At 42.8% G+C, this 22,069-nt stretch overlaps 1 protein-coding gene, 1 long non-coding RNA gene and 1 pseudogene across 2 annotated transcripts; 2 read left to right on the forward strand and 1 right to left on the reverse strand.

The window, feature by feature from the left end:
* The first annotated feature begins 2,956 nt into the window (after positions 1–2,956).
* On the forward strand, positions 2,957–6,616 carry LOC112938981 (uncharacterized). Its single transcript, XR_003242260.2, has 2 exons — positions 2,957–3,294; positions 6,329–6,616. It is a non-coding gene; the product is annotated as an uncharacterized lncRNA (long non-coding RNA).
* LOC136356444 (protein FAR1-RELATED SEQUENCE 5-like) lies at positions 3,923–5,892 on the reverse strand (annotated as a pseudogene).
* An 8,969-nt stretch (positions 6,617–15,585) lies between the features above and the next one.
* LOC4339096 (protein NUCLEAR FUSION DEFECTIVE 4) lies at positions 15,586–17,832 on the forward strand. Its single transcript, XM_015782590.3, has 2 exons — positions 15,586–16,919; positions 17,067–17,832. Exons 1-2 carry the CDS (start codon positions 15,760–15,762, stop codon positions 17,590–17,592), a joined length of 1,686 nt encoding a protein of 561 aa, XP_015638076.1. The 5' UTR covers positions 15,586–15,759; the 3' UTR covers positions 17,593–17,832.
* The last annotated feature ends 4,237 nt before the right edge of the window (positions 17,833–22,069 follow it).

The following is a 22,069-nucleotide window of genomic DNA, read 5'->3' on the forward strand; positions in this document are numbered from 1 at the left end:
GGTTCTTCATCGTCCGAGTCGTTGGCCTCACGATTAGTACCATGAACAATGACCTCTCCTTGTGTATTACCCTCTACTACTTCTTCCCCTCGACCTTGCTCAGTCCGCCAAACATTTTCAGCTTGTCCACCTTCCAACGGAGTTTCTTCCACCACGGCATGACTTGACTCCCCCGATCGATCAACACATGTTGTCTTCTGCACCACTATTGCCAGGCTATAGCCTTTCTCCCTTACTTTACTAACAAACTTCCTCCAACTCCCAGTTGACGCAACCTCCACTACTCTCCACTGCCATCCATGTTGACCCCTCACTGGCCACACGGCATTTATGACAAATTTATCGTGCACTGGATCTACCCCAAACATATTATACAACCACCCTAACACGTCGTTCAAACCCATATGCTCCGGTGCATTCAGACTAGTATCATGGAAGGCATATACAGTCAAATCCACCCCGCTATTACATATTTGTATAGGAGCATCGCCATAATACAGACGAATGGGCATATCACCTGACATCCTGATAAAACATGACAAATAGTCTCACGTTTAATCATTTAATCATTCGATAATTACCCTATTACAACTTATACTATATTGCCGTGTACTAATTTACAACTATTAGTAACAAACAACTAGTTTAATAATCCAAATAAAATATAACACCTTTGTACCTATTTTAACACACAACATATCAATAATATGTACTAACTAAGAACTAATTTAACTGTACAATTACTTAAATACCTCTACCAACATTTAGCAATAACAAATATGTGCTAACCATACATACTAACATCGAACAATGCGAAACAATTAACAACTCTTAAACCAATTTTTTATTAAACTTTCATATGCATTGTACTTAGGGATTACTAATGTATACCTTAACTTCACTGCTGGAGGGCGTCGCCAACCCTTTCCTCCCGGCCGGCGCCTCCTCGGCCTCCTCTCCGGCCTGCTATCCCCTCCCCTCGCTCCCTCCGGCGCTCACGGCGACGATGTGGCGACTCTCGGCGGCGGCTGGCGATGTGGTCACAAATCGAACTCGCGGCCTGGGTGGACGGGGCTTTAAATCGGCCTGTCGAACGCCCATTGTTCGACAGGGTCGGTGGAGGGACCTGTCGAACGCCCCCGGTTCGACAGGCCTCGCGGCGCCGGGTGGTGGGCCCTGTCGAACTCCCTCCGTTCGACAGGTGAGCGTGTCGAACGCCAGCCGTTCGACAGGGCTTTGTCGACTGCCCGTCGTTCGATAGGTGCCCTATCGAATTGCACCCGTTCGACAGGGACCTACTTTCACGATTTTCCCGGTTGGCCACTACTTTTGCGATTTTCCATAAAAATAATATTAATTCTCAAAAAAATTCACGTCCCGGTCCCGGTGACATGATTTCAACGGTGTTATACTGTTGTTTACAACTGCAGAGCACTGGATATGGCAAAGACAGAGGACACTTGAGGCCCACATACTATGTTAAGGCTGCGTTCTTTGTAGCTACTCTCTCTGTCAAAAAAAAACAAACCTGTATCCCAAGAAACTATTAAGGAAAGAAACAAAACACCATAGTACCCTTAATTAATGTAAAACTTGTATTGATTGGTAGGTAGGTGAGGGGTATTGAAGTAATAAAATTTCTCGATTTGTGGATTGGTGGTAGGTAAGAAGGTAGAAATTGGTTTATTTTGGGACAAATTTCAAACTCTAGGAGTTGATTTATTTTAGAACGGAAGGAGTAGTTTGGATTAGCTATTACTTGTTTTCCGTTAGTACGCTTTTCAAACTGCTAGACGGTGTGTTTCATAAAAAAAACTTTATATAAAGAAGTTGCTTAAAAAATCCAACAAATTTATTCATCAAAATGTTATAAACTAATACTGAATTAATCATGTGCTAATCACATTTCTCATTTTACGTGCGGGTAATCAGCCCATCCAAACCTCCAGGAAGAGTGGCTCTCCAACTGTGGCCCCAAATTACGTTGGACCTGCTATAGGTCCAACATAAATCATCATTTGAAGTCATAAGACTACACAACCTAAAATATTAGTTTTTAAAATACAGAATATCGCCTTCCCCCCAAAAATAATTTTTAATATAAAACTATTAACAAGCTCCCCTATCACATCAACCCATATAACTATAGACACTTGTTTCGAGCCAAGCCTAATAATCTGTGCTGAGCCCATGTGACCCTAGAAACTTGTTATCATAGCTCCTCCTATGTGATCCATAGAAATTGTTTTGGAATACTAAACATGGGTTCTAATACCACTTATTAGAGTGCGTAGTTCGACCCACCAACCGTGGGTCATCTAGATCATATTGGGTCTTTTACCACACAGGTCTAACTAGAGCTACAACTTTTAAGTCCTAGTTTACACACACACTAATCTTTTGGGTGAGTGCTATCCCCATAAGTTGTGCTCCCCACTATTATAGACCCTAGCTTGTCTTTTTCACTTTTCCACTTGCTGGTTAGGGCTCGATTTTCTCCTACTTAATCCAGTGTTTTTTCCCCTTCCCTTTAATCCTCCCTAACTACGTCAGCACATTGCAGTTATAAACATCTTTTCTTTTTCTAATATATTGACTTGCAAGGTTTTTGCACATTCGAAATAGAAATGTGGGAGTAAATCCAACATGGTGCTGCAGTGTTAGTTGGTACAGTTCTCCTGGGACATATTCATTCAGATATGCTCAAATCTCAATCAGCATTCCACTTGTAGGATATCAGTTAACATGCCTCCAGCGAGCGGATGCGGCTTCCCTGTCCCGATACGCTTGTTCCTTTCCTGTTCCTGGCGACGTGTCATCTTCTTATTTGCCGAGTTTTTTCTGGTGGGCCAGTACGCATGCGCTTCTCTTTCACTTAAACGGCGTCAACGTCTCCGTTCTTTTTCACACAACGGCGTAATCCCTTGATCCCTTCCCTCCCCCAACAGAAGGCATCGTCTCTCTCCATGCTGCTGATCTACTATTACTACAACAAAATAAAAATTCCCCACCTTGACCTAGATGAACTCCGCCAGATTCCGCCGCTTTACGGGTGAGCTCGAGCACCGCTTGCCCGAGCAGTCGATTGTCTCGAGCTCGCCACCACTGATCAAGCGCCTTGCCGCTGAGTTGGAGCTGATGCATGGTTCAGCTCGTGCAAATTAATCAATGTCCAGCTGCATCAAAGTGCATGAGCTTGGATCGAGAAGGTCCATGATGTGATCGATGCTAACATCGTCAAGTATTACGCCAACCTGTGGATCCAATCCAGCCCGTGTGACTTGATTTTGTTCAGTAAGATCCCAATCCCAATGTTGTTGCCTTTGTTTTTCAGATCTGTTCAATTTTTGACAACTTCTGAATGCTATGCATGATTTAGATAGTATCTTGTGGCCTGAAGAGGATTGCTGTATAGTTTGCACATCGTTTATTCAAAATCTGACCAAAAACACATATTACTACTAATAAGTAAACTTCATTGCAGTGTTCAGTAAATTAAAAATACGAAATGTTGTTGCACTAAAAGAAATTAATATTGCAAGTAGGTCAGGGGAACATATTGTGGAAATCAGTGTCAAATTGTTGAAATGGCCTCCCTTGGTGCAGCCCCTGACTTTCTGGAGTCACTGAGATAGGAGTATGAAATAAAGGGTGTGTTGACGCTTCCAGAGCAGCATAGTACTGTGATACATGTAAAAAAGTTTGGTTGCTAGGAACCTCCAGATGGCCCTAACATAACAAAAAAAAAACAGAGGAAAGGTCAGGGATGATAACAAGAGCATGCGATTTTGGAGATTAATTATGTGAGAAATATACCATTACTGTAGCAGGTGGTTGTGACTGCATCTCAGGTTGTGGTTCTAGCACATGGTCCGGAACATCGTCATCCTTCTTCTTTCTCTTCCTCTGCGATGATGCTTTCTCTAAGCCACCAACACGTCTAGCTGAACCATGGATGCCCTTTTCCTTGAGCTTAATGCCTCTTGGCTTTTTGGGCATCTGATTTTCTTTCCCAACTGGAAATAATATGTTTAGAATTGTATCGGTCAGACTATAATATTACTTATAATTAACATATAGAACTTTGATACGAACCTTGTGGGGAAGGCGACTTGTCTAAATCTGGATCACTTCTGATTCTCAAGAACTTCTCTATATCTTCTGCCAATTTTTCAGCACAATTAGTAGACATGGAGTATGTTTCTTCAGATTTTGCAGCTGTAGAAGCTATTCGAACAAACATTCTACACAATGAGGAGTATCGATCTGATATCTTTATTCTAGGGTCATCATGCATATTGCTGTTGCCACTTATATGCAATACTTTTGCATCAATTGTCCATCTTTTTAATATATATTGTTGAGGAACTGATTTAATATTGTTGACGTCAAGTATCTTCAGTGCATGAGAGCACAAGATGCCAGCAAATTCAAACTTCTTGCAACTGCATTTAACATTGGATTCCAACGGAGAGTATCTAACAACATGTTCAAGATGCTTACCGTTGGCCTTTATTTTGTACACCTTTTCTACATCAACCTCACCACAGTAGAATATGTCACAATTCAAAGTCTGCATTACCTCTTCCTCAAATATCTTATAAACTGCTGGAGTATAAACTTCTGCTACATATCTCAAAATTCTCAACTCCGCCTTTAGCTTCGGTGTACTTTGTGTTGCTCTAAAGTCACACTTTACCTCTTCATATCTTTTATCTCCCACCAATCTGTCAAAGTGCTCAAAAAAAGTAAGCATGTCATACTTCACACTAATATAACCCTTTAATTCATTATTCAGGCTTTCATTTCTTTGGGTGGTACTCATATCCGCAGAAAACGTGTTCCGGCCATATACTAATGCCCATTGCTCCCTTTTCTTAAAAATCCGTTGCAACCATGTATTTTGCTGGAGCTTATATTTTTCAAGCAATTGGCCCCATGCACGTAAAAATTCTTCTTCCTCTTCCTGATCATATATGCAGTTCTGAAAGTCAGCATTAAATTTCTTATAGTCCTTAACACACCCAGCAAGGTGCTTGCAGGCATTCTGATTCATGTGCCATACACATATCCGATGATGAGTTTATGGAAGAACTATTTTAATTGCTTTAGCCATAGCTGCATCTTCATCTGTCAAAATTGTTTTTGGCTTCTTTCCTGACATGACATTTAGAAAAGTTTTAAATAACCAGACAAAACTATTAGCGGTCTCATCATATAGAAGAGCAGCACCAAAAATAGTAGTCTTCTTATGATTATTCACTCCTACAAGCAAACCAAAAGGGCGTCCGTCATCCAACTTTCTATATGTTGTGTCAAAGCATACAACATCACCAAAATCTTCATAGTCGGCAACCATTTTAGAGTCAGCCCAGAAAATGTTTGTAATTAAGTCATCCTCATCAACCTGAATAGAATAAAAAAACTTGACATCTTCTGATGCTTTCTTCTCCATATATTCTAACACTCCCCCAGTATCACCTTGTTTGGTTTGTAGTGACCTCTTGGAGTATAATTTATTCTTTATGTCAACACGAGTAAACCCGAGATTCTCAAATCCACAAGCTTGTTTTGCCATCAAATCAATAGCTGCTTTAGTAGAAATCCCTATGGATTTTGCGACTTCAATGCTTGCAACTTGAGCTTCATTTATCTTCCTTTGTGATCTTAACTGATGAGCCTGACTTCTAGTGGCAAGATTATGGTTATGTTCAGGCACAAAGTGATAGATAGAATAGAATCCATCTATGAGACTTATCTTCATACATGCTTGGCATTTGCATCGAGTTTCTGGCTTACTAAAACTATCGCCATAGCCTGAAGCTTCTGCTCTTTTGTCAATACCTCTACTTCCTGTTAATACAGTGCACTAATTGAAACAAAATGTCTCTAATTGAAAGTTAATGTAACTATAAAAAGAAACAAAGAATTTACCTTGACGAGAACAACAAAATGTCATGTTTTTTATAATTTTAGTATTTCCAATGTAATGATAGCTGCTTCTTCTAATGCTGAAACCTTTCTTAAGAGCATAAGCATTGTAGAAATCATAAGCTTCTTGTTCAGAGCTAAATTTCATGCCAATCTTTGGCACCAAGTCTTCCAGATATTTTGTTGTATGAGCAGCTTCATTTGTTCCTTCATCCTAATTTTATCCGTGGTAATAGTTTCCATCAAAAAATTGCAAAAAAAAAAAAAGGAACGATGAATATAGTTGTTCATATGCACGTGCACATGTCCGGATCTTACAGTTTAGATGCAACTAATTTAACAAAATGTAAAGGAGAATAGATAGGGATCTTACAGCTTCTAATTGATTTCTTCTCAGGCCATCAGAGGGATCTGTGGACTCAGCAGGATTTGATGATGATGATGATGATGATGATGGGGGCAGAAGTATCATCCAAGAATGCGAACGTACCGCATGTTCCTGTATTCTGCAATTGTGATGGCATTGGTTCAGGAATCGGGAGTTCATCATGGTGCCAAGATTTGGGAGAGTTCTTGTTAGTGTGGAGACGCAATCTGTGTAGATGAAAATAAAACAACTGTGTATTTGTACTTATGTACCGCTCTAATCCTTTTTCCCGCCACTAATTTTATTTGCTTGGCGTCATATTTTTGTTAGCGCTTAAATTGCGTTGTTTCCAATTTAATTGTGATAGTATAACATGGGACGATGACGCCGTTTAAGTGAAAGAGGAGCGCATGCGTACTGACCCACCAGAAAAAACCCAGCGAATAAGAAGGTGACACGTCGCCAGGAACAGGGAAGGGAACAGGTATCGGGACAGGAAGCCGCATCCCCAGCGAGCAGTGCGCCGCGTTGACTCTTGCTTTGCATTGCAGGGCCCTCTACTTTGGGCAGAGGAAACACCCGGCTCACGAAACACACCGTCCTGAACTTCCATGCATGGCAGAAATGCAATAATGTTTACCTACCCGGTGAATCAAAAACGTAGTCCGTCCGTATTTTAATTTATGACGTCGTTGACTTTTTAACCAACGTCTAACCATTTATTTTATTTAATTTTTTATGCAAATACAAAAATACTTATGTCATGTTTAAAGAACATTTGATGATAAATCAAGTCACAAATAAATAAATGATAATTTCATAAATTTTTTAAATAAGCAGAAATGTCAAACGTTTATTAAAAATGTCAACAGCGTCATACATTAAAATATACGGAGCGAGTATTAAGTTCGGAGGTGGAGTTAGTTGATGGCGGTGTGCTGGTGCGTTTCTAATAACTAGGAGATCCAGGCTGGTGATCATTGTTTGGGGTCATTGATGTGATGGCTCCTTCTCTACCGGCTAATTTTATAACTCGTTTACACCCTTTTAATTTACAGGAGCAATATTTTGCATGCGTGGTCATTACATCGATTAATTATAGCTAGAGCATGCAGCTGTTGACATGTCATTAATCTGTTGGTATAGGTTACTGAAGACACAATATATGATGTTGTATACATATAGTGGCATACTCCCTCCATATTAAATATATGATTATGTTAACTTATTTGGTTAAACTTCTGAAATTCCCCTCATCAATAGCTCTCTTTAGTTTGAAAACATAAAAATAATATGAGTAGGTTTTATAGATTTTTCGTTTTAAGTACGTTTGCAATATTATAATTTTGTTGGATACTATCACTATATTCTAATAGAAAAATAGTGCTTAAACTTGCGCATCAAAGACAAAGTAAAGTCTCCCCTTCAAACAATAAAAGATAGACTAAAGTCAACAATTTTATATATTTAAATACAAAAATAGTACTTATATATTTAGATGTTGAGGCCTATATGGGTGCCAATGCTAATAACCTTTTATTTTGATACATGGGTTGTATTTCATAAACCTATAACTTATTTATTATGTTATTGAACCGCACTGTATCAGCAGACCACTCATCCAAGGACAGGTAAGTTAACCAATCAGTCGACCCATCATATTTATCGAAAAAAATTCCTTACGCGGTAATCCCTTCTATGTACTTAAATTTTACTTTTTTTATCCCCTTTATTTTGATCATTTTTTGTAGATAATTTCTTGTATGCCCCTAACAATTTAGCCAATCCCTTCCATGGCGTTGAGTTTTATTTACTCCCTTAGTGTCATGTCCCTTAAATATTAATTTAATTCCTTCCATGCTCATTTCATCAGTTGACCATTTAATGTATAAGAAAAGTTAGTTTTACCATTGGGCATGTAAGGCCATTCCCAACCCAATGACTAGGATGATGTCTACAGCATTAAATAAGGCAACATATCCTATGCACACAGGCCCTCATGTGTACACACGTGCACACCAACTAAAAAATGTCACCAAAAAATCTAGAAAAAATCATACACATACTTTCAATTGTATTACACCTAGGGTTAAAATCTTAACGTCAAATTCATTATATTTTAGCCGTAACAAAAAAACAAAAAATCTGACAGTTTTAAGGTTGTAATTTTGTCAGAATTTTATCTTTTTTGTTATTCTCTATGTAGAATGAATTTGAAGATGCGACTTTGCACGTAGATGTAATACTATTGAAAGTACATGTATGAATTATCCTAGAATTTTTTGTGATAATTTTTAGTTGGTGTACATGGTGTGTACACGCGAAGGTCTGTGTACATAGGATACGCTCCCATTAAATAATATGCCAACTAGAATGAAAAATGATGTGGCAAGTGAATACATGAGGAAAGAGAAGGAAATCATGTCTTGCATAAGACATGTCTTGCATGAGACATGGTTTCTACACAACATCCAAGACATCATATGAGATAAGTAGCATTAAATTTAAGTATGAAATAGTGGTGTTTGCATTGGAAGAATAGTGTCTAGTACTAGTTTCTTGATAATTCTTGATAATGTGGAGTTTATAGAAACTATGTCTAGTGTCTTGGGTTGGGAATAGCCTAAGTTATTTATGAAATCTACCGTTGGAAGTAAGTAATTTATTGCATAACTATAATATTCATAAGTTTATTGTGTGAGAAAGTATTAAATGCAGAAAATCTAACATATATTTAAAGAAATATATTTAGCATTTTTTAAAGGATAAACATGACAATTCGTCTTGTATAGTAGCATTTTTAGATAATATATACAAAATGTGTCAAATCTTTTGTGCTACTGTCACAAAAATATGATACATATGCTTTTTAATAAATAGAAATATACTTTATTATCGTCTAAAAAATTTTTTGTCGTGATAATACCTCACATAATGACACTCGTAAATATAACTGTCTCATACAACAAACTGCAACACATCCAACAATATACTCCACAAATTTAGAAGGGATCAAACCAAAATAGAGGTACACAAGAGAGTGAGACATCATGGTAAGAAAAACAGAATGCTCAACATAAAAAGTTCATTTCCAAAAATTGATGGGATATAATTATAGGCAAATGTTGCTACATGATAGTCAATGTTTATTTAATTTACATGTGGACATCCAAAAACGTGCGATGACTAGAGGACACCTACAGAATGGTAATTTACTGAACGACACCACACTCATTGTTTTAATATTTTAGATCCAATCGAAGGGATTTTTTTTTCAAAAAGACAAGAATTCCCCTCAGGCCACAAAATTATAAGCTACGCTGGAGAAAAGAAAAGAATATGATGTATGGTAGCAGTGTACTTTGGGGGAGGATAGATTGAGAGTTGCATGATGTGTAGTTTGAAAATCTACCAGAAAATGTATATGAAAATTTAGATTTTTCTGAAAATCTAGAAATTATTTTTAAAAAATTCAGATTTTTTATTTTTTATTTTGGAAAAGTTGCAAAATGTACCAGTTGCTGCTGCTCTAGGGTTTTGGAGGGGGTTAAGAGCATGCCCAGCAGATACTCTAACCAATCCTCCATCCCGGTATTGGCGTATATGGGTGAAAAAAATGCCCTCCAGCAGATGCGCTACCCCCACACTCCAAAATTGGCGGATGCGCCATAGTAGGAGAGAGAAGAGGCAAAAATAGCGTATCTCTCTCCTCACGCCATTTCGCACCCGCCCCCATCCAGACTTTCGCAACCACCACCCCTCCGGTGTGCCTTCCCCTCGCCGTCGTCCCCAACCGGCGTAGATGAGTTCCCCGTGCCCCTTTTTTTGCTTTTTTTTCAGCGATTTGTGGAGCGAGCCTTACCAGATCTGGGGGCGTGCGCGGGGCCTTTTGTCCGCCGCCGTCTCCCCACGCGTGGCCGCCGCTCTGCGCCCGCCGCCTTCCTCCTCCGGCGTGCGCGGGGCCTTTTGTCCGCCGCCGTCTCCCCACGCGTGGCCGCCGCTCTGCGCCCGCCGCCTTCCTCCTCCGGCGTGCGCGGGGCCTTTTGTCCGCCGCCGTCTCCCCGCGCGTGGCCGCCGCCCCTCGCTTGCCGCCGTCGCCCTGCGCCCGCCAACCGCCGTCACCCTGCGCTTGCCAGCCGCCGGCGCCCCTCACCAGCTCGCCCAGCGCCGTCTCTGAGCAGCCCGCCGCTCGCGGCGCCCCTTCCCTCGTCGCCCTGCTGCCCTCACCGCCCACGCTGCCAAGCCGCCTCTCCCTCCGCCGCCCGTCGCCTGCATGGCTCGGGGATAGAAAAGAGCAGGAGAGGACAAAGAAGCAGAGAAGGATAGAGAAGAATAGAGAAAAAGAGAGATAAAGACGAAATATAAGCTTTAAAATATAATATAAATGTAGGGTGGTTGGAAAATATTATTAAAACATAGGGAGGGTGTAATATGGATGATCTGTTGGAGTGAGTAGGGATATAGAGGAGGAATCTTTTTGGATGGCCATCTATATAGGCATATGAAGGATTAAATTTGGATGAGCTGTTGGGGATGTTCTAAGGGAGATATGGCCTGGTTTGGTCCAAATCAAGCCGAGTAATATGTGCTGCTTCGAGGACAAATTTGTCATTTCAACGCACTGTCTCCCATTAGGTATGAAATAATATGGTAACGGTTGTGGTGTCCTTCACCTGTAGTAAGTTTTTTGTGATGTTCACCAACAAATTACGTAATTTGAGTGTCGGAAGCAAAATTTTCCATTATTATATGACCACAAATTAACCAAAAATACATTTTAAATAAATTTTAGAATAAATTTGATGAAACTCATACAACATTTTCACCAAAATTTAAACCCAAAACAAAAAAAAGGGGTTTTCATTCACAGTGAAACTCGTTTATGGCTGTAACCATCTTTTGAAATATTTGTTTCAAAATTTAAATTTTGTTTTTCAAATTTGGTGTAAAATAATTATGCCCTATTGATTTATTATATTTTTTTAAAAAATAACATTGATATTTTTTAAGTAGCACATTAGTATATATGAGAGAGGGGTAATATAATTATTTTAGAGAAACATAACGGATATCTAATGAAACGTGGCCATGTGGGTATATAGGGATAAATGTGAAAACCTATGAAACAAAATTCAAAGGTATAAAAGAGCTTGAGTAAAACTTTTTTTTTAAGAATTACACAATACAACACAGACACTCACAACGCATGCACACTCACCCCTATGAACACACACACGCAAACTCTACCCCTATGAGTATCTTCGAATACTACTCAAGCACGTGTAAGTAGTTTTCTGCTTTTCATACTGTGATACAAACCTAATAAATCTCGCTATATCCACAATTCCCCTACATTACAATGAGTCATGTCCATGCAGTACAGAGCAACCTGAACTTCATCTCTTTTTGCAGCTAAGATCAAAACAACTACCTGGGTGGCCCGCGCAATTGTGCGGCTAGCACCTAAACAAAATCAAATATTTTTTAGTATGATTTTACTTAAGATTTATTAAATAGCTATCCTCGTATTTCTAGTTATATAATTTTAAAAGTCACACCAGCTGCTACCCTATATTTCTGTCATATTCTTCTTTATTTGTTTGCTCGGTCTACCACTATTTCTATTCATTCTCCTTAAAATCTTTAAAAAATGTTTCTTATAGCTTTTTAAGTTTATTATCTCGTTGGGTTTTATTTTTATAATTTCTAGAAGTCCCCTCAAATGCTGCCATTATATTCCTCTATGACCCATCCACTGTCTTTTCTCTTTATTGTCATTGGGATTTTACAAATCGAACATAATTATTTTTTTACAAATGAAGTCCCGCCAAACCGTCAGCGGCTTTGCCATTATACTTCTTTATGGCCTGACCGCTGCCTTCCTTCTTCATTGTCATTGAGATTTTAAAATCAAACATGATTATCATTAATTTTTTTTTACTTTTTAGAAGTTCTGAACCTTTAAAAATTGGATCTTGTAGTTTTTAGAGTTTATTGTCTCGTTGGGTTTCTTTTTTTTATATTTTTTAGAAGTCCCGTCAAACGATGCTACTATACTCCTCTACGGCCTATCCGCTGCCTATTCTTTATTATCATTGGGATTCTAAAAATCGAACATAACTATCGTTGGAATTCATTTTTTTATTTTCTAGAAGTCCTGCCAACCGTCGGCGGCTCTGCAACTGTACTCCTATACACCCCGCACGCTGCTTCTCCTTTTTATTGTCATTGAGATTTTAAAAATCGAATATGATTATCAATGGGGTTTGTTTTTCTTACTTTCTAGAAGTCCCGGCAACCGCCTTACTCGTTTGCTTCACTGCCTGCTTGTCATCCCTCCTTTTAATCATCATTAGAATTCTATTTGATGTTTTACTAACAGCTTTTATATGTCGTATCAACCGCCAGCACTCTACTTTTTTATAGGCCTTTTACTTAATTTATCTCGTCATGTGTTTTAGATGGTCTTTTTTTAATAGTATTTATTTTTATCATCATTTTTTATTATTTATAAATTGTATTCCTAATTGAATTTTTTTATTTTTATAATTTATGAATTTATTTTTTTTCATTGTAATTAATACCGTATAGTGTTCTTTTAATATTTTTAATTTTTATTTTTTGAATTTCAGTTGTTTCAAAATTGTATTACTACTTAACTCTTTTAATTTTTTTCATTTTGGATATTATTTTATTATTTTATTTTGAATTTTAATTAATCTCGTATTGGGTTCTTATATGGATTTTTCTTTCAATATTGCTTATTTTTAATTCCGAATTTCAGTTGTTTTTAAATTGTATTCCTACTTGAACTCTTCTTTTCTTTTTGCTAATTTCGGATTTTATTTATATTTTTATTCTGTATATTAACTAATCTCGTATTGGGTTCTTATATGGACCCTTATCTCAATATTCCTTATTTTTAATTACGAGTTTCAGTTATTTTTAAATTATATTCCTACTTGGACTCTCCTTTTATTTTCTAATTTCGGATTTTATTTTATTTTTATTTCGAATTTTGATTAATCTCGTATTGATTTCTTATATGGAGACTTCTTTCAATATTTCTTATTTTTAATTCTGAATTTCAGCAATTTTTGAGTTGTATTTCTACTTGGACTCTTATTTTCTTTTTCTCTAATTAATGTTGGAATTTCTAGCCCCCACAATGAACGTGGAGCCTCCTTTCAAGGCTGTTTTAATAATATAATAGATAGATAGATTTACCCTTTTATGATTGACGTATTTTGACTCTTCCGAGTATGATGGGTTTTCAATTTGAACACCAAAACTAAGGTAACCCGCAAATGTGGCCATGAACAAGCAAACGGGTTTCACATGTTTATTTTGTCGTATCAGTGTATCACCATGAAGAAATTACCATGTCAATGAAGGAAATGTAACCACTCTGGATCAGGGATTATAAACAGAGCACCCTGAACGCGTGCACATAATATTGTACAGACGCTTACCTAACCCGCTCTGATATATTTTTTTTCCTTATCTGAATATGATTGTACACATGCCAGCCTAACCAGCTAACACAGAATTGCTGCCTAATTGCCAACTGGAGTAACAACAGAAGTACAGAACCCAAGTAAGAAATGTTTTTGATCGAGTGATTGATTCTGTGTTGTGATTACTGAAACAATAGGTGATCAAATGGATTTAAACACGCAACTCCTAATACGTATCCTTTATCCAGAGAGAACTTCTTCAATACTTGAAATTAATTAGGACCATTGATCTGCAATGATCTAACGGACAGAAAGAGAAGGTACCTGAAAAAAGGTATTAAAAGGGTGGGCCAGGTATGGAAGGTGGGAGGGTAAAATGGTAATTGTTTTTCATTAATTTTTTTTCAGTAAAGGGCAAAAGCGTATTCTTACAAATTCAGAACTTTTGAGAGAAGCAACAAACATTTTCAGCAGGAGGAAGAAAAAAACGAGAGGAAGAATTAGAACGCTCGCGTGCGAGAGGAACCTACATGATCTGCTGGTTGTCGCTGCCGTAAAAGGCCGCCGCTTGCCGAGGCCTCACACGCCCGCCGCTCGCTGCCGCCATACGCGCCTACGAAAGCAGCAGCTGGACACCGTCGCCGCCGCCGACGCACGCGCCCGTAGCGCCCGCCGGTCGCAGCTGACGTACGCAGCAGAAGGTCGCCGTCACCGCCGACGAGCCCGTCGCGCCAGCCGGTCGCCGCCATCGCACGCGCTGGCTCGGTTGATTAGGGTTAATCTTGAATCAACGGTGCGACGGCTTGGTTGATTGGGTGACGGGTGGGATTTGAGCAATTACTAAGCTACCCTTGTTAATAAAAATTTGTGTTCCTAAATTACCCTTTGAAGATTAACGGTGGATAACAATTCGTTAAGGAGGTACCTGGGGTACCTTTCAAGCACCGTAAAAGATCTCTTATCCAGATCATCAGCAACTGAGTTTTATCTGTAGAACTTGCATACGAAGATTGGAGAATTAGATGAGTTCGATCGGCCTACGTATGTAAACACGCAGGCTGATAAAAATCTGCACCAAAAATCTGAACCTGTATATATGCTCGCATTGTGTCCAACCTTTCGCATCAGAAGCATCAAATGGTAAGCCGTCCGGTACAAACTGAAAAATCTTCAGACGCAGTACTTCAGAGACCATGAAAAATCTGCCACGCACGAGGATTAACCTGGTATTTACTGAAAAAAAATATCCTTGGTATGATGTGCCCTGCATTTACTGAAGATTTTGCCGCCGCCTCTTGCTGGTCTCTTCAAGACATGAGGCCTGTTTTGACAATGTGACATGACAAGCTACGTTGCGACCTTGCAGCCTAACACGTTCCTTGATCAGATTTCCGACGGCCAACACGTAGTAAAATCGTAGTTTTACGATCTCAGCTAGGCCGGCGTCTGAACCTCGTGGCTTGCAGAGCCGCTTCTCTCTGACGGATCTGAATTTCTCGGCCATGAACTGCACGAGCGTCTACAGGTTAGCAGCACACGCTGCACGTTACTGTACCAGAAACCTGGCATCTCTCTTCGATCCAGTTTCTGACGAAAGATACAGCACCCAGCAGCTGCTTCCGATTGACAACGGCTGAATTGCAGTTTCGAGCCCCTCCTGAGATTAATTGCAGAGATGTTCAAGAAAGTTTGCATCTCCTCTTCGCTGCCAACCCTGACCGACCACTGCTGTTAGGTCAGGTGCCTGTCACGTACACTCCTTTGGTCAGAACACCATAGCGGAGCTCGCACTATATAAGCTGCTCGCCATGAGCCATAATGGCCAACAAGAAACCACACATAATAGAGCGTATTGCTCGGAGGCAGCCACAGCCATCGCCGTCGCCGTCGCCGTCGTCCCCTGCATTTATCGCCGGGCCACCGAGATCTCGCATAAGTACAGCGGCGCCGGTGAGAGGGAGGCAGAGGCTGTAGGTAGCTAGAGAGGAAAAATCCACGCTAGCTATGCCTTCTCCTTCCTCAGCTCATTGGCTGAGCTTGGTCGGAAGCGTCTGGCTCCAGACCATCAACGGCCCGAACGCCGACTTCCCGGTGTACTCGTCGCAGCTCAAGGAGGTGAAGGGCATCTCCCAGGTGCAGCTCAACTTCCTCGCCTTCGCCTCCGACGCCGGGAAGCTCTTCGGCTGGTTCGCCGGCGTCGCCGCCCTGTACCTGCCCCTGTGGCTCGTCGCCGTCGTCGGCGCGTCGTTCGGGCTTGTCGGGTATGGCGTCCAGTTCCTCTTCTTGGAGAGGCCCGGGCTCGCGTACTGGCACCTGTTCCTGCTCACCTCCCTCGCCGGCAACGGCATCTGCTGGATCAACACGGTGTGCTACCTCCTCTGCATCAAGAACTTCCCGTCGGACAGCCGCGTCGCGGTGAGCCTCGCGACGAGCTACCTCGGCCTGAGCGCCAAGCTCTACACCACCATGGCCGAGAAGATGCCCCGGGGCGCCACGGCGAGGTACTCCAAGGAGAAGGTGTACCTCCTCCTCAATGCCGTCGTGCCGATGCTCGTCACCCTCGTGGCGGCGCCGTCGCTCCGGGTGGTGGAGCTCACCAGCCACCGCCGGACCGACCCGGCGTTCCTCGCCATGTTCGCGATTACCCTCGCCACCGGAGCCTGCGCCGTCGTCGGCAGCATCGGCTCCAAGTCCATCGGGCTCTCGACCAGCGAGCACATGATCAGCCTCTACATCCTGCTCGCCCTCCCGGTGCTCATCCCGGCGGCGCTCAAGGTGCGGGAGAGCATGGACAAGCTACGGGAGGCGAAGCGGGAGAACAGAGTGCACGACGTCGCCGCCGCCACCGACGTGCCGGAGACGGCCGTGTCGGTGCTCGAGGTGGCCGAGGCGGCGGAGAACAAGGAGGAGGACGACGCCGCCGCCGGCGAGAGCGGCGGCCAAGACGAGGTCGGCGGCATCCGGCTGCTGCGGCGGCTCGACTTCTGGCTCTACTTCCTGAGCTACATGTTCAGTGGCACGCTGGGGTTGGTCTTCCTCAACAACCTGGGGCAGATCGCCGAGTCCCGCGGGCTCAGCGACCCGTCCACTCTCGTCTCCCTGTCGTCCTCCTTCGGATTCTTCGGCCGCCTCCTTCCCGCCTTCTTGGATTACTACACCGCAAAGTAAGCAACCAAGCTGCATGCATGCATGCATGTGCCGATCAAATCAAATCACTCGTGTTTTTTACAACTTGTTTAAATGTTGGAGTCTTTGTTTATGCATGTCCTGACAGGGGATGAATTTTTGGTTTGGGTTTTGACTATGCGCAGGAGTGGCTACTCGCTGTCAAGGACGGCGTCCATGGCGGCGCTGATGGCGCCGATGGCGGGGGCGTTCTTCCTGCTGCTGGACCCGAGGGACATGTTCCTGTACACCAGCACGGCGGTGGTCGGGACCTGCACCGGCGCCATCACGTCGGTGGCGGTGTCGGCGACGGGGGAGCTGTTCGGGAGGAAGAACTTCGGGGTGAACCACAACGTGCTCGTCGCCAACATCCCCGTCGGCTCGCTCTGCTTCGGCTACCTCGCCGCGTTCCTCTACCAGCGGGAGGCCCGCGGCGCCAGCCGCTGCGCCGGCGCCGCCTGCTACCGGGGCACCTTCCTCGTCTGGGGCGCCACGTGCGCCGTCGGGACGGCGCTCTGCACCGTGCTGTACGCGAGGTCGCGCGGCTTCGCCGGGAGGCTACCGCCGCCGGCGAGGTCGACGACGATGCCATGCGCCGGCCAGCGGCCAGCGACTAACTTAGGAGATGATAACAAGGGACCAGAACCAGAAGTTTCTAGTACAGCAGTTTAACAAATTAATTAGGTGCCACGTAATTAATTAAGTGGAGAAAAAAATCTACAGCTAGTGATGTGGAGTAGGATTTGATGATTTGCCTTTTTTTTTCCTCTGGGAAAAATATTTTGTTTCATTAGTTTCTTTTTCTAATCTTTTTGAGTAATCCCATGGTGGATTGAGAAGCTCAACTTGTGTGTACGTATATACGTATATGGCCAAAAAGGAAAGGATAATACACAGCTCACTTTATTACTAGATGCGCTGCAAATCACTGTGACTGGACAAAGCTTTTTTTTTTTTTACATGGACGGTTTTAATATATCCAGCAAACTTTTAGTGGATGTACCACCAAGAAAGGCAACTTACAGGCTGACCATTTTAGGGAAAGTTGGTAGGGAAAACTTTTCTACTCAGTATAGGATAATATTGTCCCTTTTCGGGTGTATTTAAGATCAAATGTATAGAATGTATCTATGAATTGTTTTTCTTGTGGCCAATGGATTTTGAGACAGTTTGTGGGATTGTTTTATGGAAGAAAAAAATCCAACATACTCCATCCGTCTCACTCAAATTACAGGACGCTTCTATTTTTTAAAAAAAAATAAATTTGGTAGCTTTTGACTAATGATCATACTAGCTATATCTATGCTAAGTATTATATATGTTATATCATTATATTTGTATTTTTAAATACTTCATATGATACTAATTTTATATTCGTTAGGAATATAATAACGAATAACTTATTGAACAAATTATGCTATTAAAAATCATGTAAAAATATAGGCGTTACAATTTTGAAGGAAGAAGTATTATTTTCTATGGGGAACCTTGAAGGAGCTCTAAAAAGAAAATAAGAATGTCATGGTATTACTGATGCTATGGAACTATCGCCGACATCCATCACTTATTGATGGTTAGGATATTTTTAACTCCTAGCCATCCATTCATCTCACGTCATTTCATCTTACCCATTCGTTCATTTCCATTTTCTAATTCAATCCATCATAACTCTTTTTTTTTGAACGGAAAAAACAGCACAGTAGTGCTTTTTCATTGAATATAGAAGGAGAAAATACAACCCCTAGGGGTAAAACAAAAAGATCTTTAGACTATACACTATACAGAGTGCGGGATGAGCTCGCGCAATCTTTTAGCCCCAGCTAAAGCCCACAAGCTGGCCTCCTCTTTGATTTTTGCTAGGAGAACACCTGTTGCCATCTCTTTGTGATCAAAGATTCGCCGGTTTCGCTCCTTCCAAATTTCCCAAACTACTAGCAGGATAAGGGACCGAAGGCCCTTCTTTGGAATGCCGGGTGTATTAGCTAGGCTCTCCCACCACTGATGGACTGACCGGGCTTCCTCCCATTGGGCCGGTTCCAACTGCTGATATCCCGCCCATGTAGCAACGAGGCGCCAGATTCTCTTCGTGTATCTACACATGGCGACGAGGTGCAAGGCTGTCTCGGTGTCACAACGACATAGGGGGCAATGTCCGTTATTCCGCCAGCCCCTTGTCGCGAGTCGGTCCGACGTCCAGACTCTATTTTGAATGATGAGCCAGGCATGAAATTTACATTTCCCTGGCGCCCAAACTTTCCAGATTAGGGAGTTGAAGTTTGTGTTTGGCGCCCCCAAACATTGGGCATGATAAGCCGAGGAAGCTGTATAGTGGCCGCTGCTTGTGAATTTCCAAACAATCTGATCCGGCTCCTCGCTGTCTAAGTGCACATTCCGTACCGCCTCCCATAGGCGGACTAGCTGATCGAGGAGGTTGATTGTGATAGATGAACCCGCATCGAGGGTCAGGTCATGCACCCAGGAGTCGTCTTCTTTCCCTTGCCGTAGGGATTTCTTCCTATTTTTGGAGATCTCATAGACCAACGGCATTAGGTCTTTTGGTCTTCGGCCGTTAATCCATGCGGAGTCCCAGAAGCGCGTCGTATTCCCATCGCCCACAGTTATCTTTGTTGAGGCGGCGAAGAGGTCCCTATCCACACCATCACAAGGCGTTTCCAAACCCACCCAAGGCTTGCTTGGATCTCTCCATTCGTTCCACAACCATCGCAATCTCAGAGCTCTTGTAAATTTGTCCAAGCTTAGGACACCAAGGCCCCCTTGGCTGGTCGGCAAGCATGTCTTTGCCCAGTTGACCTTGCATTTCCCCCCGGTGATATCCCCCGTACCAGCCCAAAGGAAGCGACGTCTCTGCTTGTCAAGCTGCTCCAGGGATTCCTTCATCACCTTCAAGGCAGTGAGGAGATAAATTGGCTGTGCTGAAAGCACAGACTTTACAAGCGTGGTTCTCCCGGCTGCTGCCATGTTTTTCCCCCTCCAACTTGCAACTCTCCCTGATATTTTGTCGAAGACCGGTTGCAAGTCCGTTTTTCGCAGCCTTCCGAGAACAAGCGGGAGGCCCAAGTATTTTAGTGGGAAATTTGCTCGCTTCGCCGGAACGCCTTGGAGGACCTCTTCCAGGTCTATATTGCCGCATCTTATGGCCGCAACCTGGGATTTCTGAAGGTTGGTGACGAGTCCTGTGGCTGTGCCAAAACGATGTAGGATGTTCGCGGAAGTCGCAACATCGTTCTGGGTGGGATTAATGAAGATCACAGCATCATCCGCATACATTGAGATCCGCAGCCGAGTTGTTCTTCCTCGTAATTTTGAAATTGCACCCAACTCTGTTGCCTTGGAAAGGATACGCTGTAGAGGATCAATCGCCAAGATGAAGAGAAGCGGCGAGAGGGGGTCCCCTTGCCGTAGTCCTCTTCCATGTTTGATCCGTTGCCCTGGCGAGCCATTAAGGAGGACTTGGGATGTCGAAGACGACAGTAAAGCCCCTAGCCAGTCTATCCATCTTGTCGGGAAGCCCTTGCGCTGCAGCAAGGCCAGTAGGTAATCCCATCGCACGGAGTCGAAGGCTTTTGTTATATCCAACTTGAAGAGCAACATTGCCCGTCTTAGGCGGTGGTATCTTCTGATCATGTTTCTTACGAAGAGGTAGTTGTCATGAATACTTCTCCCCTTTATGAAAGCGCTTTGATTGACCGAGATCAACTCATGCATGTGGGGCCTTAACCGCAGCGCTAGCATCTTAGCGAAGATCTTGGCGATGCTATGAATTAGACTAATTGGCCTATAGTCCGAAACGCTTTCAGCCCCATCCTTTTTTGGGATTAGGACGATGTTTGCTGAGTTGAGCAAATTCAGGTGCGCACATCTCAGGTTATAGATGGAGCTGAAGACTAGCAGAATGTCATCCTTGATGATTTCCCAGCAAACTTTGAAGAAGGCCCCAGTGAAGCCGTCTGGTCCCGGTGCTTTGTCGGCTGGCATTTCCTTAATTGCCCTATGCACCTCCTCCTCAGTGAAGGGTTCCCCCAGCGTGGCTAGATCAATCGGTGTGATGTCCAACGTCTCCCAGTTTAGCTCGTTTGGCCTCGGCCCCGGCCTCCCCATGAAGCTTGCGAAGTGATCATGGATCGTCAATTCCTTTTCACCGTGCGTCACCGCCCAACCACTGTCCTTTTTCAATCTTTGGATTGTATTCCTTCTCCTTCGCGCATTAACCCTGAGGTGGAAGAACTTCGTGTTCGCATCTCCTTCACGGATGTGAGTTACCCTGGAGGCTTGCTTTTTCCTTGCCCTTTCTATAGAAGCGAGTCCTAGGACTTTCCGCTTGAGAGCCGCCCTCAGTCGCGTTTCCGGGGGGGAGAGTTCTCTGTGCTCTTGTGCCACGTCGAGTCTTTGGATGACATTGAGTGCCATATGGAATTGCAATTTAGCCTCTGAGCAGATGCCTTTTGTCCAATCTCTAAGGCCGACCGCCGTACGTTGCAGCTTTTGATTCAGGTGGTGCATAGGCTCAGTGTGCGAAGAAGGTTGGCTCCAGATGTCCTTGACTTTGTCCTTGAACCCCGGGACCCGTGTCCAAAAGTTTTCAAACTTGAAGGTCCTCGGACGATGTGGGCCTTGCGGGTTGGACAGTACAAGAGGGCAATGGTCGGATGGCCCTGTAGGAAAGGCATGGAGAACATGGTGGGGGAAAGCAAGATCCCATTCCTCATTGCAAAAGCAACGGTCAAGCTTGACAAGGGTTGCCTTTCGACGCTCATTACTCCAAGTGAACTTCCTGTTTTGCAGGGGGATCTCATGCAGCTCACATCGATCAATGACTGCGCGAAAACATGATCATAACTCATTATCCGAACATGATCATAGTGTGTACATGTCTTCAATCGTTCTGTGTAACCAAGAAAAAAAAATCTAATATCATAAGAGGCAATAATACTTTAGACAACAGATATGGGCATATATATTACCCCCATTTGCCTGTCATAAATCCCGTTATTTTCGAACGGCCAAAATTCTTCACGATGCGTGCACTAGTCAAATCACTTAATCAGTCCTCTCCCTAATCACCTAAAGTTGTCATGATTCATCATGACCCATCATCGCCAATGAGTTCTCTCTCCTCTAGGTCCTCTAT

Source organism: Oryza sativa, chromosome 5, assembly GCF_034140825.1.
Source record: "Oryza sativa Japonica Group chromosome 5, ASM3414082v1".
Lineage (NCBI taxonomy): Eukaryota > Viridiplantae > Streptophyta > Magnoliopsida > Poales > Poaceae > Oryza > Oryza sativa.